The sequence below is a fragment of the Dromaius novaehollandiae genome, chromosome 10 (genome assembly GCF_036370855.1).
Source record: "Dromaius novaehollandiae isolate bDroNov1 chromosome 10, bDroNov1.hap1, whole genome shotgun sequence".
Taxonomy (NCBI): domain Eukaryota; kingdom Metazoa; phylum Chordata; class Aves; order Casuariiformes; family Dromaiidae; genus Dromaius; species Dromaius novaehollandiae.
The window spans coordinates 12,075,787-12,094,625 of NC_088107.1; the positions used below are offsets into that span (position 1 = coordinate 12,075,787).

The 18,839-nt window shown below is 40.8% G+C and overlaps 2 protein-coding genes and 1 long non-coding RNA gene across 6 annotated transcripts in view; 1 reads left to right on the forward strand and 2 right to left on the reverse strand.

Moving 5' to 3' along the window:
- Positions 1-7,423, forward strand: part of USP8 (ubiquitin specific peptidase 8) — a 25,410-nt gene extending 17,987 nt beyond the window's left edge. For 3 of the 4 annotated variants that reach the window (XM_064517318.1, XM_064517320.1, XM_064517319.1), the window contains 9 exons: positions 283-372; positions 1,009-1,089; positions 1,467-1,729; positions 2,559-2,771; positions 3,239-3,449; positions 5,021-5,257; positions 5,801-5,943; positions 6,345-6,477; positions 6,697-7,423. In XM_064517318.1, coding sequence (XP_064373388.1) covers positions 283-372; positions 1,009-1,089; positions 1,467-1,729; positions 2,559-2,771; positions 3,239-3,449; positions 5,021-5,257; positions 5,801-5,943; positions 6,345-6,477; positions 6,697-6,882 — 1,557 coding nt within the window. In that variant the 3' untranslated portion in view covers positions 6,883-7,423. The remainder of the gene's footprint in view (positions 1-282; positions 373-1,008; positions 1,090-1,466; positions 1,730-2,558; positions 2,772-3,238; positions 3,450-5,020; positions 5,258-5,800; positions 5,944-6,344; positions 6,478-6,696) is intronic. The other variant, XM_064517321.1, reaches the window with a different exon arrangement.
- On the reverse strand, positions 6,687-13,927 carry USP50 (ubiquitin specific peptidase 50). Its single transcript, XM_026121285.2, has 6 exons — positions 13,785-13,927; positions 13,365-13,560; positions 11,550-11,756; positions 10,882-11,024; positions 9,654-9,786; positions 6,687-8,651 (listed from the first exon to the last, which is right to left on the reverse strand). The coding sequence occupies exons 1-6, from the start codon at positions 13,925-13,927 to the stop codon at positions 8,466-8,468; spliced, it is 1,008 nt and encodes a 335-aa protein (XP_025977070.2). The 3' UTR covers positions 6,687-8,465.
- Positions 13,928-13,976: 49 nt separating this feature from the next.
- On the reverse strand, positions 13,977-18,218 carry LOC135329345 (uncharacterized). The gene is made up of 4 exons (XR_010390746.1): positions 18,005-18,218; positions 17,474-17,901; positions 16,208-17,348; positions 13,977-13,991 (listed from the first exon to the last, which is right to left on the reverse strand). It is a non-coding gene; the product is annotated as an uncharacterized LOC135329345 (long non-coding RNA).
- Between the last annotated feature and the right edge of the window lie 621 nt (positions 18,219-18,839).

Sequence of the window (18,839 nt, forward strand, 5' to 3'; positions counted from 1 at the left end):
TGGTGTGGGTGGAACTTTATTTATGAGCTCTTAAAACTACCTAACTGTGCTATATAACACCACATTCAGCTATAAAAGCTATTCCAAAGAATTGCTATATAGGCTAGGAAAAATAAAAATTACCAGTTTATTTGTAGATACTTGCTCTAACCAGTTCTTGGTGGCATTTGTATATAGCAGCAGCAGCAGCAAAAAGTAACTTTTTCCCAGTTCTGCTTTATCAGCCTTCTTTACTGACATTCCACATGAAAATTGAAAGCCTTCTCTCAAAATCTTTTACAGCAAACTGGGGTTAAAGGACCACCAGACAGTGGAGCTCAAAAGCCAGGAGCCCTTAGAGAGGATTCTGAACAAGATACTGAAAGACTTAAAGTAAATACAATGTGTTGTATGTAGCCAAAACCAATCAAGAGCAGATGCTTCATGATTATTGTCTCATATTATGTTAAATTCCACCTCATTTTAATTTTTAGAAGTCTTCTCCTTAGGAAGACTGTGCCATATTCTACAGCTGTATTTGCTTTTTACATTTGTCATTCATGTTCAAAAAATGTATTTGAAACTTTCACTAGAAATCATTATATATTTCTGATGGGATTAACAAAGTGTTCCACACATGTTCATCATCTCATGCATATTCCTTTGCAATTCACTTTGGAAAGGAGAGAAGATCATTCTTATAGGTTAACAGAAGTATGTATTCCTAATAAAGTGGCTTTGTTAGGGAAGGAATTAACTATTCAGATTTTTGCAAGATAAATTGCCTTTTTTTTTCTGGGGCATGTCAACAAATGGGTTTTTAATAGATTGAGTGATTTTTTTTAAAAAAAAGTGGTACTGTATTACTGTATTTCTGTCCTAAAATAAGTCACGTTTCTAGCTATAATCAATGATTTCTTATTGAACTGTTTTGTATAAAATCATTCAGCTACATAAGAGAAGTAACATACAGATTGTTCTTCTGCATAACTAACTGTACATACCTTACATTTCCATTGTATTTATTAGTCTCAGCGGGAGCCATTAATCAGAACACGAAGTGAGGAAATGGGAAGGATAATACCAGGACTGCCTGCAGGTTGGGCAAAGGTAACTTTCTAGTCTGAAATTATAATCAAGTTACTTTGTGCAATTTTGTAATGAATTTCAGTTGCATCATATTTTTAAGTTAGATCTTGTTTGATTTCTTCTCTTAAACTTTCCCAGTTATTTTTTGACTCTTTGAATGAAACAAGTGGAGCTCATCTGCAGCTTCTGCTACTGAGCAGTTGCTGTTTGTTTATTTTGGTGTAAATGGTGCCTTCCAATAAATTTAATCCATTAACTAACTGTTGAGTCAATCACTACTGTAACATCTCAATGTTTGAAAAACTCAGGCACTGCTCTTACAGTAGTTCATAGTTAGGTAAGTAAGTTAATGGTGGATTTTTGCCTGGCTTTGAAACAATTTGTTTTTCTTTCCCAAGTTTCTGGATCCAATCACTGGAACCTTTCGTTATTATCACTCGCCAACAAATACTGTTCATATGTATCCACCAGAAATGGCTCCTTCATCCACTCCTCCATCTACCCCACCAACCCATAAACCCAAGCCACAGGTGACTGCTGAACGAGAAAGAGAACACTCCAAACTCAAGCGCTCCTACTCTTCCCCAGATATAACCCAAGCCATTCAGGAGGAAGAGAAGAAAAGAATTCCTGTAACCCCTGCAGTCAATCGTGAAAATAAGTAGGTTGGATAAGTTACAGCATCACAATTCACGCAATATGATAGCATATAGGACTGAGTTTGTATTTATCCAGCTACATTCCATTAATATTTTCTAAGTACTTTACAAAGGCATGCAAGAGTTTCTCTAACAGACTTAAATTTAATTGCTACAAGATCAAACTATAGGGTGCTTTTGAGAATTACTGCAATTATCATCCAATAACATGAATTTTTGGAGGTCACAGTGTTAACTAGTCAATAGTTGCTTTTTATGTGGTGGTATGTGTGTCAAGGCTTCTGACAACTTGTGAAATGAAGAGTTTCAGTTTTTAAACTGAGTAGTTAAATCAGCCTAGAGTTAATTTTTCATCCATGAATTAAAAAAAAAATACTGGTTTAGTCTGTAAACTCAGCCTTCTTATAGACCAGTATGTATGGACTTCTCATTATTGCATTGACTGGTCTTAAATACCTTAAATGATGGCATTTGGTGACTTCCTGTGACAGGGTATTTCATTTCCCATGAGGGAGGATGGTTCTGTTAAGTTATGTGCACAGTCTTGCTTTTTTGTGTCCATTGATGCTGCAAGACCGCCTCTCTAGACAGCGAGTGGGAACAGGGATCTCTTTAGAGCCCGCTGATACTGCTTGCCTGGAGAAGTCTGTTAAATGACAAGGCATGCTGTTTAACTCCAAGGTCTAAAGTATGCTGCCTTCGCAGAGCTTCAGAGTGATCTATGAGAAGACAACTGGGTCACTGCATGACAGAATGGAGCACTACACTGTGCCTTGTACAGTGTCAAGTTTGAGACTGGTTTAAAAAAAATTTTTTTTTTCTTCCTTACAGACCAGTCTCTTACACTAAAGCTGAAATTTCAAGACTCTCTGCATCACAAATTCGGAATCTCAATCCTGTGTTTGGGGGATCGGGACCAGCTCTCACAGGACTTCGTAATCTAGGGAACACTTGCTATATGAATTCCATATTACAGTGTCTGTGCAATGCACCGCATCTGGCTGATTATTTTAATAGAAACTTGTATCAGGATGATATTAACAGGTAACGATCTCTTATTCTCCTCCTTTAATTTGCAATTGAAGGAAGAATGTCTTTACAATTGTTAATTTTTTAAAAAATCAAATATGTAATGGGGTTAAAGTTTTAAGGAATAAAACACTAACTTCAAATCTTTGAGAGTTTTTTTCAAGTTCAGATGGGCTTAACTAGACAATCTTACTTAAATTGTGCTCACCGCATTGAGTCTCCTGACTCAAATTTGAGTAGCAGTTTACAAAACAAGCTGAAAATATTTGTGCCTTCCACCAATTCAATTTTGAATATGGAACTAATCACATAGTATGTTAAATTACATAGCACCAAAGTAGACAAAAATTTTAGTTCAGTCCTACAAGTAGTTATTCTTGGTGTAAAGAAATTACATTAAAACTGGGATAAAGTCTTGAATTAATAATAATAAAATCTTATTTGAATGTCTCACTATATTTTCTGTCCATTTAATTGTACAGGTCAAACTTCCTGGGGCATAAAGGTGAAGTGGCTGAAGAGTTTGGTGTAATAATGAAAGCTTTGTGGACAGGACAGTATAGATATATTAGTCCAAAAGATTTTAAAATTACAATTGGGAAGATTAATGACCAATTTGCAGGATATAGCCAGCAGGACTCCCAAGAATTGCTTCTCTTTCTAATGGATGGCTTGCATGAAGACCTAAATAAAGTAAGTAATACTCTTGTAATTAATTATACATCTGTCAAATGATCAAGAGAAAAGTTAAAAGCCTTTTACTTCATAAGAGGAATTAAGTGAAAAAGTTTTGTGCTAAGGCAAAAAGATTTAAACTTTTTTTTTAAGCAGCTTCTGGGTATGCTTAAACAAGCATTACGGCTGGCTTTACCTTCTCCAGTGATGTTTAGAGGCAAAGTCCCATTTCCTTGACTTCCCTCTGTCTGGGAGGTCCCAGAATTGCTAAAATGGCTTGCTTTTCCTATATTTATGTAGAGTTAGAGGCCCTGAGGTCTACTCAGTTTTGCATCACCAGTCAGGAGTCCCTTGTAGAGGCTAACTTTTGTAGCTGCTTCAGGCCAAGCAGTTGAAGAGGCTGAGCCCAAAGATGCTGTGGTTTACAGAATAAAGGGACAATAAGACAAAGATTAGGTAGCATTTACTTTCAGCTATCTGAGCTGTGGTGGGAAAACCCTTTTCTTTGATGATATCTTTATGACATTGGGATACTGGTACCCCCGGAGTCTCCACCTGTCAGGCTCCTCGAACGATCAAACCGTATGCCTTGTATCTAGAGAACATGTAATCTAAAGGTTTTCAGCCTGGAGAGTACTGGCCGCTGGGTCCTGTAGAAATCTTCTCGGGAGTCTGCTAAAGGTAGGAGAAGCTTGGTAGGAGAAGCAAGTTTTGTGCTGTAACCTTAACTCTGTGATAAGCACCTGCAAATAGAAGAAGGTTTAAAACAACGAGTGTAGGTCATTATGCGTTAGCAAAAAGACTTCTTAAACTGAACTTGATAATAAAGCTGAACTTATAATAAAACTAGCAGCATAAGATCATGTTCAGTTATTTGCTGCTCCGTTGTTTTCTCCCCTTATTTTTATGGGCCCCCCGACGGCTCATTAGCCTAAGTTAATTGCAGCATGTATGCTTTTGTGCATCAAGTAATGCTTACACATTTTCAGCTTCATGATCACGAAGTTATTAACTTACTGCTTTTAGTCCACAAATCTCGGTTACTGTAGGTAGATACATATCTAGTTTTTCAGAAAGTAGAGCTATTTTCAAGCAGTAATAACTTTGGGGGACGTGACCTGTCATCGCCTCATAGATTCCATCAGTACTGAAAGCTAGTGGGTGGAGGCGAAGTATGAGACTAGTACGAGTCTTTGAGGGCAAGGTAGAGTACTTCTAACATGTTTCAAAACCGGATTATTGGTATGGCGCATGACTTTTGCAAGAAACCAGTATCAATGTCTCAAAATAGAAGTTTTTCACAATTTAAATTAACTTATAGTGGATACATATTGCTGTTTGTGTTACTGGAGCCTTGTGTGGAAGGAAATAGAATGAAATATGAGTATTCAGAATTAATGTAGAAATTGATTCTGTAACAGTAAAAGGTACTGAAGAGAACAAAGGGATAAACATAACTAGATAAGAAATAGATGGCTACAACTGACATGTTTAATCTTGGAAATGCTCAATAGTATGTTTGCCTGTAGATGAAACTACATTTTTACAAGTTAACATACGATTAAGGTATTTAAATTTCTGTTATCCAGGCTGACAATAGGAAGAGATACAAGGAAGAAAACAATGACCATCTTGATGACTTCAGAGCAGCAGAACTAGCTTGGCACAAACACAAACAACTCAACGAATCCATTATTGTGGCACTCTTTCAAGGCCAGTTCAAATCTACAGTGCAGTGTCTTACATGTCATAAGAAGTCCCGGACCTTTGAGGCTTTCATGTATTTGTCCTTACCACTTGCATCCCCTAGTAAATGTACACTGCAGGTAAGGTGGCACAAGAGAGAAACAGCTTTCACAATAAAAACATTTCTTTTCATGATTTTGTTATGATACTGCTTCTACTCAACCTCTTGTTGAAAGAGCTTGTCAATATTTCCAGTTTAATTTACACTAACCTGGAACACGAGCATGAGTCTTCCTTATGTTTTTTAATTTCTCCTGAAGTTAAAAAAAAAAAAAAAAAAGACATTTCTTAAAAGTTTTAAAATACAAGCAAGATGGAAATATTTAAGTCACAATGGCAGAAACAACTATATAGTATTTGTCTTTGTAGGTCATAGTATAAATGTTTCTTGTTTTTTGTTTTTTTAACAAAACATTATTGGTACATTTTGAAAGACTTGCAGCTAATTAATGTATGCGGTAAAATTTACTTCTGCATGGAGACTGGACTCAGCTTTCCTCATCTTTGTAAAAACATGTCATGCAGATAATTGATGTAAGTTAACAGCCCAATAGGAAACAAACATTTGTGCTATACTTTCTTAAACACCTACCCTTCACAATCTGTTTCCTGTTTTGTCTTAGGAATGCCTTAGATTGTTCTCCAAAGAGGAAAAGCTCACTGATAACAACAGATTTTACTGTAGCCATTGCAAAACTCGAAGGGATTCTTTGAAAAAAATAGAAATTTGGAAACTACCACCTGTTCTTCTTGTGCACTTGAAAAGGTATGGCATTGAGTGGTGACAAAGTAACTGGAATGAAGTGACTAGGCTTTCATGGAGGCTGCTCTTTCTAATACAATATCTAAACATTTTTAATTAGAGAAATTTCTAGATTGTGTTTCCAGCTGTAATGCTGCAAGAATTTTATTTTTCATCTGATGCTTGTTTTACTAGGCTGTAATTCACAAAACACTTCTACAAGTAGCCTTTTAAATTTTCTATGTTAAGAAACACACATGTGCAAGTATTAACAGAATGTGCGCCAAATGCCGTCTCTGAAACTGTGTTTCATCTTTAGTTGAGATTATGTCCAGGTTAAAAACAGAGAGAACGAACACAGCTTAACATTCTTTAATAGCTTGTGAACAACCTGTAACTTATAATAATGCTTTTTAATTCTGTAGATTTTCCTATGATGGAAGATGGAAGCAAAAGCTTCAAACCTCTGTAGATTTCCCATTGGAAACTCTTGACCTGTCACAGTATGTTATTGGTCCAAAGAATACCTTGAAGAGATACAATCTATTTTCAGTATCAGTAAGTAACCATGTCACACTTCAAAAGTTACCTGGTCTTTATGTCAGTCTGTGTGATCATCTGGGTTTCAAAGCCACCTACCTGGTTGCAGATGAAATTGTAGGCCTAAGAGGTTGTTTGGTATTTTGTCAGAAATCTCACATTCCAGTTTCTTATCCTAACCAGGGAACAAATGGCAGCTTTCAAGGCCATCAGTTCTTTTCTTCTTATGTTTTACAGAATCATTATGGCGGGTTGGACGGAGGGCACTATACAGCCTACTGCAAAAATGCTGCAAAACAACGTTGGTTTAAGTTTGATGACCATGAAGTGTCTGAGATCTCGGCATCATCTGTGAAATCCTCAGCTGCATATATTCTCTTTTACACTTCTTACGAACAGCGAGCAGTGGATGTGGCCACATAAAACTGTGTGGGTTAAAAAAAACTGGTTTTCTTGGTATAAGAGCAAAATAGCTATGGGAATGCATATAAATATGCAAAACTGTGACAAACATATAGTCACTTAAAGAACATGGGGATGGTTGCAGCAGCTTCTCTGCAGCAAGCTCTTTCTGGTCAGTACTATTGCTTAAATCAGAAGACTGATTAATAACGCTTGTGGTAATACCGCCATCTGTGAAACCATTTAAAAAGCATACTTGCATTACCATTTATTTAAAAAAAGCTATATTTTTAGCCTGCTCGAAAATTAAATTCTAACCTAGTCATTTGAAATCTATTAATAAGTAGTTTAAAATGTCTTAAAATCCCAAGGCATATCTTGATTTTTTTTTTCTTTCACTGTTATGGCCTTTTCACATTTCTAACCTTAAGCTTGATTCTACTGTGAATACTCTAGAACGATGTAAACAGTTAGGAATGTAAGTGTACATATTGATTGCATACTTGCACATCAGAACTATGTATATAATAAAATGTCGTCCTTTTTGTGAGAATCTCTAAAACTCAGAGGATTGCTTTTATTTGCCAGCTCTAAGTAACTGCAACACTACTTAATAAAAAAGCAGAGCTGTATTTTTCTGTTCGCTTTTGTCAATATTTGTCTGCTTCAGAGTTATTCTAAATAAACAAGACTTTCCTTTTTAATTTTTTAATATAAAATTTAATGTACACATGCATCGAAAACCTTAATGAAGAAATGATTTAAAAATATAATATCCTCTTAAATGTACATTCAGGTTTGTTTTTGTTCGCTACTCTTTGTGTAATGGTCAGGATTCTACATGACAGTCTGACTCATGTTCGCAAAGTTCAGAAATTCTTCAGATGAAAAAAAATATACTTGGTTTCTAAACTAACCTACTTTTAGACAGATATTTTAATTGTATCTCGCACATTTCTCTGATCTGGATTTGGATTGGTTTTGCCTTCCCTGATTAGGATGGCTTTCATAAATCTTAAATCCTAGTCTGAGGCTTTTAATCTGTCTACACACATGTATCTTGCTGATGGAATTAAGAGCAGGTTTGATTGTTTTCCAGGAGCTTACAACCTGGGAATGAGTTTGAGATGCTAGAGGGACAAAAATGACAATAGTATAATAGCATCTGTTTCTGTATTTAGTTTAGCTATTGCTTCATCCCCTGCTGTTTTCTGAAACAAATGCCCCAGTGGTCTGGTCATGTGCTTTCACCTTAGCCTACTCTCAGTTCTGAAAGGGAGCTTAAAACAACACAATTTAAATAACAGAAACAAGATTTTTCAGGTATCAAGTGCTTCTATATACTCAGCGTTTATCTTTTTTTGAGGGATGCATGAATTTTGTCGTGGAAAACATCAATGCTGAGCTAGGCAAAGGGAACTGGTGTATGTTCCTTAAGGAGCTTGGAAGCTGGAACTCCAGAGTTCACGCTAGCAATTACTTCCTAAAAGATCACAACAGATTATCCAGTAATGCAAATGCTGTTGTTTATTGGTGAAACAGGACTGAGTTAACACTGCTAATGAACTTGGATCACTGGCTTACTCACTGTTAGTCTTTCACTGCTAGCGGCTTTTTGTGGGTGCAGAGAAGGCTTGGCAGGTGTAGAACAGAAGATAAGCTGCAGCAGTCTGCACTGAGGAGTTTGGGATCGCGGTGATCTGTGAATCGTCAAAGCTGTACCAGCTCTTGGTGACCGAGTGCTTGCAGAACGCCGTGTAGTGGCCACCATCCAGAAATCCAAAGTGGTTCTGTAACAAACAATACGGTTCGTTAAAAGAGAAGGCTCTCCCTCTCCTTACAGCCAAAGCTAGGAGTTAGTAATCATTTTTTTTAATTGCACTTGGGAGAGGTGGGAGAGAAGATTCTAGCTCCCTTTGGCCTACAAGGAGGCTTATTAATTCAAATAAACACTTTAAAACAGAGCAAACAGACATTTCATAGATGATGATTATGCTTTTCTATATTGCAATATTAAATTTGCAAGCCAGCTAGTAGTCCTGATATGGGTTGCTATAAGCAGGTCATAACTTGCAATGAGTGACAGAAGAAGAGACTGGTTGTTCCTTATTTACAGACAAGGATTCCTGCAGGACCAGTTTGAGTTTACACTGGAAAGGCTGAGGAGGCTGCCACTAGGCATTATTTGTCAGGAGTGCACACTTTCTAAAATTGGGATGGGGCGGGGGAGAGGGCGAGGTGGGTGATAACAATTCTCCTCTTCAGTTACATACGGTTACTGTATTACGATGTTTGTGGAACATAAGGATTTGCATGTATGAAAAATGTGCAGCCCTGGGGAAAATGTACATTAGGAGCGTATGTACAAGTTTAATATTACATATGCTAAATTATAATTCTAAAACTAACTTTATTTATAGCCATGTCATTGGCATCCTATTATTCGAGCAAAGTGGGGCCATCCTCTCACACAGACTCTAACTGCAGCTATAGAAGGTGACCAAATGCAGTATTTTCATTAGGGTGTGTACCACCTGCTCACTAATGAAAGATGTGTTAATTTTTATTGTTGACATTTTTATTTAGGAAGCACTTCAGCTCAACAGGTACACTTGCATATGGAGCCAGAGTAGGGTTAGGGCTTTTCTTAGCTTCATTTTGTTTCTTAAGCCTCTGAATTTTTAAGTGCCTGGAACAGAGACTATTGCTCTGACCAAGACCAAACTAACACAGAGCAACTCCACTGCGTTAGGCAGAGCACTACAACTAAAAGCAGGAAAGGCAAAGCTCACCACTACAGCGCACAAGCTGTACTTCGAGCTCCTGCGGAAGAACGGGTAACTGTAAGGAGAGAGGTCCAAGTTGCTGAGTGGATAGCAAATGTCAGTTAAAAGCTTCTTTTTGTAGTTGCCTTGACAGTCAAACCTGAAATTAAAAAATTGAACTATTTTAAGTAACAGTCATCTTCAGTCTTGTATTGTGGGAGTTTCTCTAATGACTTCCCTAGTAAAAAGGAAGAAATAAACCACACTTGACCAGCCAGCATTTTCAAACAGAAAGACCTGTTATTCCTTTTAAGTATTATTGTAAACTGACAGAAAATGCATGATGATCATTTTTTGATAGATGTCTAGCAAAAAAAAAAAAAAGATTTTTGCTTCATGACACTTCTGTTTATTAGAAACAGAAATGGACACAGGTGCCAAGAGCAGACAGAAGTCAAAGCTCTGCCTCTCTGTCACTGTGTCCTACAAGTTTTGGACTGCACCATCACTGTCAACTCTTCTTTCTTGTCAAGCTCCACGCCTCTTTATACTTTGTAGTATTTAATTACAACGCTGTACTTTTAATCTTTTATAGTATGGCTAAGGGCTACAGCTTGGTGGGGGGCACAAGTTCATTTCAGCATGTCAAGGAAAGTGTGTGTTAAAAGGGAAATTAAATACTAGCTTTAGATAACATAGTTCTATAACATATGTCTGGAAAGCCCAACCATACCCAGAGTAAATTTTGTTTTTATAAGTGAGAAGTTGTTAAGAAAGAATAACTTACTCTGAAGAAGTTTGGCATAACTGACTACAAGTGGGTAGTGAAGTAAGCGAAGTGGGAATTCTTACCCAGCCTTGCAGCACTGTATCTTAGACCTGATTTGGCTAAGGGATGAACAAAAATGCAATGTCTTAGCTGCATTAAGGACAAGCAAAACACCCTGTTTTAGTTTTACACTCAAACCATACATAGTCACAATGCTCCAAAATGCTACAGAAACGGGTATTCACATTCCTGAGGGATAGCAAATGCTCTGAGAGAGTAATCCAGTGGGTTGCAGTACAGAATAAGGCAAAACACATTTTCTGAGATTTCAGGAACGCAACATGCATGTATGATATATTTTTGTGGCTACCCATTTAGTTTCCAGGTTTCAAAAGTACTAAAAAGACCTAGTTGTAGTGCTTTTTTATCCAAATACAAGTGACTGTCCTTCATGGCTCACAAGTCCCTACCATATGCAGACTGTACCTCTTTAAATGAAAAATAATTATCTTTGGTGCCTTCGTTATGTTGGCCTTTACTGCAGCATCTTGTTTTGTCCCACACCAGGAACAATGGATTTGGTTGTTCCAAGTCAGTGTGTCTTGCTGAAAGAAGCATCTGAGACAGTCCTTTCAGAAAAAAACAAAACCAAACAAAAAAATTAATCATTTGATCAATCAGCCCTCCACTCCTGGAGACCCCAAGCAAGGTCAGAGATGGGTCTGCCATCTTCTGGAGCTCCCTTCTCTGCCCCTTGCTTCTGCAAATCGAGGTGCGATATAACGAGGCTGATGTCAGGACAGTACTCAGAACACAAAGCTGCCAACATTGGCTTCTTTTTTTCCCCCCAGTTATGGAAATATTTTAGTAAGTGAAGTCCTCACAGCTGCTTTTGAAAAATTCTTCTAATACCCTTCATGCTCTGGCAGCTCAGGCGCAATCCTCCCACACTGTCACCAGCTGCATGGGCCGGAGACTGGTTTAGAAACCTCCACTCATCGTAGGACCTGATCCAAATCTAAAGAATATCCTGTAGGTCCCAGGGAGCCAAAGTACGTAAAACTTGCACCTTTTTAATAACATGTATTAGTGTAAGCATCCTATTCCCATGTCAAGCAGAGACCAACAATTTGGGGAGGTATTAGGAGTCCTACCTGCAGAGAGCACGTGCTCTCAGAGGGGATGGGGAGAGAAAGAACCGTGAAGATCTCGGGTTTGTCGGTGGTGGTCTCGCATTCCAGGCATGTAATGTTGTAACTGAGCTGTCCCTCAAATAACTGTGTGATAATAGATGTTTCACTGACAATCACTCTGTTTTCTCTTGCACCAGTTGCGCTTCCTTGGCATCTTCTGTTGCTTGACTATATGGGGGAGGAAATCAACAAAATGTAGGTAACGAGCTGTTTCACAAGTGCCTTCACAGGGTTTTAATGGTCACAAGATAACATGTTTCATGTGTCTTGACAATCAAACCTGCAAAGAGACTGAGAATGAATGACAGCTACTACATGCCAGGACTCTTGAAATTTTCTCCATATACTTAACAATTCTTTGAGAAGAGTCTATGGGTAGTAGGACTGTTTTTAAATAGTCTCTTATATCTATAATATTCCATGCTCCATATTACTAAGACCTTAAAACCGAATAAAACATGGTTCATGAATGCAAGCTGACATCCTTGTGATGCTTGGGAGGGGACAGGCTCTTGCAACTTGACAGTTAATCATTAGATGTTTGTGAACTCATTATAAAGCCCCAGGGTTTTCAGAGGTTTCAGCAATACTTACAAGTGCTGTCCAGAGCTGTGGATTGGTTTGTAAAGAACTAGATAAAGGGTCAAGATAAAAGGACAAGTAAACATAACCAGTATTTGAACTGTTTTATTCCCAGTGCTATTTATCAGCATCTCCTTCCAGCTACCCATTAGCTTGGTGGCCTTGATCACAGACAGACAAACACAGTGCTTAGGTTACCCAGAATAGTTCCCCTGTCATCCCAGCAGCTCCTCTCATGTAGCGTCAAACACAAGTCTGTCTTTGAAGGACGAGCTCTGACTTGTTCAGCAATTCTTAGCTGCACTTTTTAATTTTTTTTTTACTTTCAGATTCTTCATTACCTTCACCTACCGGCCTCCTCTTCCCTGGGCAGATGCACTTTTCTGTGTAGGAATCACCCTTCAGTACTTTCACAACAAATTTGCTCTAGCAGTGCCTTGGAGGTCTCTCTCCTCCCAGCCTGCTCCCTCAGCAGCCCCAAAACAGCTACGACAGAGGGCAAAGGATCCACCATGACATGGTCTTTCTTTGTGCAGTTTATCATGTCTTCTTCTAATGTAATCCTAAAAAGGAGTTTTGACAGACTCCTAACCTCTGTGAGAGAGCACAGTGGATTTACAACAGACCCACTGGCTGCACAGCTAGTATTTAGTATCATCACAGAATTTGACTTCAAAATGATATTACTTATCTGGTGTACAGGCAGAGCAAGATAAACCACTTTTCTCAGAGAAATGGAACAAAAATATAATGTTCAGGACAAGCAGGAGGGAGACATGTAATTGCTAGCAAAGCTGTTTATCAGAGGATCTGGAAGAAGAAAAAAGACGGACATGGACTTGGCAGACATGAAGATTTTAGGCAGATGAAGAGGAATAGAGGAAAAAATATAAAGCACAGGAGGAGCAAAGAGAGAAAAAGAAAAGCTGAGAGGTGAGTAAGAGGGAACTACAGACAGCCTCAGCATGTAGATGAGGGGCTGCGATCTGATGTGGCTTGAGACAGGGAGCTCTCGGAGGAGCGACTGCGTGCATGTGGCTGTGGACCAAAGGAAGAAAAGGACAATTTTAGCAGCCACATCATGTGCAGTTTGGAGGAGGAGCATAGGGGATTACTGTGTGAAACACTAAGGTGGAAATGATGAAATGTGAAGAGGAAACAGCAACAGCCCAAAGGTCACAGCGAAGCTCTCACCTTCTTGAGAGCCTCGTGGAGCTCGTTCAGCACGCAGATCAGAAACTCCTGCGCGTCCTGCTGAGTCCGCTTGGTAAACGCTGGGTACCGCTCCCCAAGGACCGAACGAAAAACCTCTGGGGAAACACAGTCAAACTCTCCAAGCCACATGTCAGACATCAGATAGCCGAAGGCAGTCGCGGACTTGCCGTTCTCCCTTGAGAAAAATAAACCAAAGTTTCAGGTAAAGTATGAAAATGTGGTGTCTCTCCTTCCAAATGGGAACATAATAGACAGAAAATATATACGGGTACAGTACAACTCTGATGGCCTCTGTCATTTGGCTTGAGAGTCTTTGCAGATACTAGAAAGCAATAGGAATTATCAGTGAGCCAGCAACAGCAGTAAGAAAATATAAGCAGTGTGAATAAAGCGACTTACTTGCACAGGGCTGTTATATACTTTCCCGAGAGGAAATACTCCACAAGGGGCGACATGCTGCAGAGGCACTGCAGAACGGCGTTCATGTAGCACGTGTTGCCCAGGTTTCGCAGGCCTGTGAGCCCTTGGTACAGGTGGTTCATCCCGTCGATCGAGTCCTTGCTGGAACCCCTCAAGTTCTCCAAGCAAACAGAGCTGCATTTCCAGCTATCAGGGATAAACACACAACAGTGGAAAGCTAACATGCTGCAAAGCATTTTGTATTACGTCTGAGCAACTAGCATTATCCTGAGGAGACATTTCTGATGTGTCAAAATTGTTATAAGTCACATTCACATTTGCTTTCATTGAGCTAATGCAGTGGTAAAGACTGCTAAGCATAAAAAGCAATATAGGCCACACCACTAGCAACCAGGTAGCAAAAGCATCTTTGCATTTATCATCCTTCCCTTCCTCCCATCCGGACAGCCTGCAAAGTCTCCCCTCCCTGCCTGGAGACATGCTTGTTCCTCACTTCTGCCACCTCCTGGTATTTGCCCCCGTTCCCCAGCCAGAGGCTCTGGCTGAGCCCCTCGACCTCGGGGCACCGCAAGCAGCCTCCCGCAGCACCGCCGGGAAGAGCCGCGCGGCCGTTTCGTTGAATGCAGCAAGCGCAGTCCACTGCACCTCATCCCAGACGAAGCAAAAGGACGGCTACGTTAAGGACCGAGCCTTGCACGAAGGAGCTAGCGTATAACCAGCCAGGGAAGTCTCAAAGTCAGTACCTAATTTTGGACCTTGCACGTATGCCAAAGTCAGAAGTTTGGCAGAAAACTTGAACGAACAAGTGCATACACTGTCCACCCCCACCCTTTTCCAAATTTAAGACAGAAAAAACGCACAGCTTGCAGCAGCGTTACTGTGAATTAAACGGCACATCCTCACTGAAAGCACAGCAGTGAGGGCACATCATTACCTGGGGGATGGATGCAGGTTTTCTCCTTAGCTTTTTTTTGTTTCCTCCCATCCAATTTACTTCTGAACTTACAATTTTAAACCTCATTTTGATATTGGAAATATCAGAAAAGCTGTAGCGCTGGAGAAGCAAAAACCATCAACATTTCCTGCTATGGGACAGAGAACCAAGAAATCACAGGGAGGCCCTTGCCCGTGAGGAGACTGTTCAGCAAAGTTTGCGATAGAGGAGATAAAAGAGAGCTGGTTTTCTCTTGTCCTGTTCGGTATTTCACAAACTATTTCTTCCTATCTTCAGTGCTCAGCTATTCCCAAAATGGCGAATACATCAGTATGGGGTATCATTTAAAGACTTGAGCTTTCAAAGTGATTCCTAAAATTAGAAATTACTAAAATTAGGAATTACTTTAGAGTTACTCCTAAAACTCTGGCTCCACGAGCAATCAGTCGGAAAGCAGAGCCAGCTGTAAATGGCTATATTGAGCTCTTCTCCCTACAAAACACATACCATATTTTGTTTCCTTAGTGCTACGGTACTTATATATGTCCCAAAGGCATAGGTTGCATTCAGCATGCTGCTGTAAACAGCTTGCTCTTTAGACCTTTTCCTTAAAACATCACTTAATTCACACGGAAAAAAATTAATCAGTTTGCTCGCTTGCTGCAGAAGAGTTTCTATGTGCAGCACCAAGCTGTGCCCGTCCCCAGGGGGGCAGAAGAAAGGTTGAATCCAGACCCTGCGCAACCCGGACACACTTGCTGATGTTGCTTCTCTTGAAGAATTGTTAAGGGCTACTATTTAATGCAGAAAGGAGGAAAAAAAGAGTAATCTCAAAAATTTCGTGGAATGAAAAAAACCTGTTTCTTTCCCTTCAGCTCAACAGCACATGCCCAAATTCCCCTTTCTGGAGATCTCCCATGCCGACGGCCATTTTCTATCATCTAACACCTACGTAACTGCAACACCGGCCGCTTCCTTCTAAATTTCGGTAACGACAGAGGCAGCATTCCCAGTCAGCCGCACCTACAGCTCAGCGCCCGGGAAAACGCTCAGCTCCCTCTCCCGCAGCTGCCCCAGCACGCAACGGCATCAAACGCGGACTCACGGGGAGTAAAGCTCCTCGAAATCGTCGGGAGCGCCCGGCGCCCGGGAAGCCATCCGCTGCCGCGCCGAGCGCCTGCTCCTCCCGCGGGCCGCGAAGCCGCCGCTCACGCCGTACGCTTCATGTCCTCCCACCCCGCTCCGCTGCGGCGCCCGGCGAGGCAGCCCCAGGGCTGGGGGCTCCGGAGCACCCGGCTCCGCTTTGTGATGCTCCGGGGCTCCCGCGTTCCGGCCACCGCCGCCCCCAGCGCGGCAGCCCGGTCCCGGCTTCGTCAGCGCCGACTGATGCTGACATACAATTTGGGACCAGAAATTACAAGTCCCATAGTGGAGGCCCAGGAAACCATTAAAAAAATCCTTAAATCACCTTATTTGTTAAGCTTCAGGCACAGGATGTCTCTCGGTGCTCTTTGGAAAGCTCACATGCGGTCACTGCTATTAGCTCCTAAACTCTGTATCTGCAAACCGAAGCATAAAAGCACACGCGCGCTCCTAATATTCAAACTCTGATGTGCAATTTTGTAAGTGCATCTGGAATTGTACATGTGTTTTACCCAGAGTTTCAAATGCTTCAAACTCTAGACTAAAATCCTGTGGGTTAAACTTTTAACAAATAGGTATAGGTATAAATATGTAAATAAATTTACGGCTTGTTTTTTTCCCCCCACCCTGAAATATTTTTTGGAATTATGTTTTGTTGAACAACCTCAATTAGCTGCAACTTCAATCTTTTTTTCTGCGTATTCAGTCTGTTCAAATATGCAGAATATGAAGCCAAAATACAAGGTATTTTTGCCCCATTCGGCAGAGAATTTTTGAGCCTATATAGAGGTACTTTGCCAAAGTGCTACAGAGGACTCCAGAGACAAGCAAGTGCTACGGATTTATAAAAAGGCCCACTAAAAAGCAACTACAGTGCCTTCTTTCATTTTGGATAATTGAAATGCACCCATCATTTCCATGACACCTGCATTTATGCACTCTGTTCCTGTTGCTGTGCAGGTATAGATTGAAGCCTGCACACATCTGAGGCTGCACCAAGCATCGGCCTTTTGCAAATTCTCCAAGAGCCTGTTCTGACGGAGCCCTCACCTCATTTCCAGCACAGCATTTCCAGTGTTCCTGCAGCTCCTGGGGCTGGGGGGAGGAAGGACGAATGAACCTCTAATAATGCACTACTGCAGAAATAAAATTCAAGCAGAAATTAGGACAGTTGGAACACTGGAGAAAATAACCAAAATGGATAAAAAACATGTAAGGAATTAATTTTACTTCATTGTAGTTTAGCCACTTATATACACTCTATATTCCATGGGACAACTCTTGATATTTTCCTGGCTTTGTCTTCTTTTTTATAAGAACAGTCATTAAAAGTGTCTGGTCCCAGTCTGGAATCCAGGATACGCTTCTAGCAGTTCACATCCTTCTCTTGGTCAACGCTATTTTTCATGCTCCTTGTGATTTTCCTCAGTATCTCCTTTATCCTTCATTTTAACAGCTTCTACAGTCTAAAAAACAAGCCAAGAAAATTAAGTCAAGGTCAAAACTGTAATATTTTGATGATAGTAGCTTCACATTTGGTCAGGGTAAGAAAGGGCGAAAGAGGTTACCTGGCTCCAGGACATCTGCTTACCTCTGTTGGGCTCACAGAAGAAGAAAGATAATTATTAAAACCAAGTTGTCTTTATTCTTCGCCTTCCTTTTTTCTTCTTTTTATTGGTGTCTAACGTAGATACTTCTGTGTGCTTAGTTGCTCATGTCATATGTTTTTGGTCCCCGGTCTCTCCCCCTACGGACAGATTTGATCCACAGAGTCGCGGCCCGGTTCTGTTTCGCGCTGCTGCTCCCTTCCCAGGAACGGGATCCCCTGGGCCTCGCTCGGCAGGCGGCTCCTTCCCTTCTCGCCGCCTGTCCCAGCTCAGGCCTGGCGACGTCCGCTCCAGAGCGCCCAGACGCGCGTGGAGCCGGAGATACTCCAAGATCGGCCCGTGCTGGCCGGCAGGGAGCCTGCTTTCCCTGGGCTAGCAGCTGCTCTCAGCCCTCACAGCACAAAGCTTCTCACTGCCAGTGACAAAATAACAGAGTGCAAAATAACAGCATTATTTACTAAATAAATCTTACTCTAGCACTTCTTGATTAGTCTGGTACTAGAAGAAAAAATTACCATGTTTTCTAAAATAGGGACTTAACAAGAGCATACTGACTGATGCTCATATGAGATGGAAGAAGTTGGAGATTTTATCGAAACTCAGGGAAAGGCTGAGCCAAGGCTGTAGCACAGGCTGAGGAATGACCACGAACATCTGACTTGAGCAAAATGTCAGCAGATCTTTGCAGGAAAAGACCTGCTGCTCAACTGCAGCAAGGGCAGGAGGGAAGAGGGAGGTCCTTCCTGCCTGCTGTCACCTTTGACGGGCAGCTTTTCCCCCCGCCCCGGAATTAAATCCCATTTCAGGGGAAACACCAGGAGAGAGGGCTGCCACCAGTTGCAACCGTTGTTACTTACATCTTTTGAAAAGGGAAAGCCAGAAGTTTCAACCTTAGAAAATAATCAGCTCGCCCTTTATCTTGACTCCAAAGCGCCCTGCAGAGAAGAGTCTGTCAAGCACTCTTCGAGCAGCTTTGGTGCTGACCCTCCTCTCCCCCCACCCCGTAGCCCTCAGCAGTTGTCGTGGCTTGCCTCCCTCCCAGTGCTCCCTATGTGACTGTATGTACCTGAGGGATGGTATAGCGATACGGCACAAACGTGGGAACCCATGCATTTCTTGATATTAGTCTCTAGTGTTTTTTTATATCAGTTTGTCTTTACCCTTCTTACAAAGTTAAATAATACTGAGATAGATTTCATTATTACTAATAAAGTGGTAATTACCCCTGTAAGCCCTGCACATCTTACCTTTCCTGCTCATTTCATCTGAAATCTCCACACCAGGAACCTATTCCTTGGTTTTCTTGGAAAGCTCCTGGTACCAGGCTGCATATTCTCATCCTCTGATGTG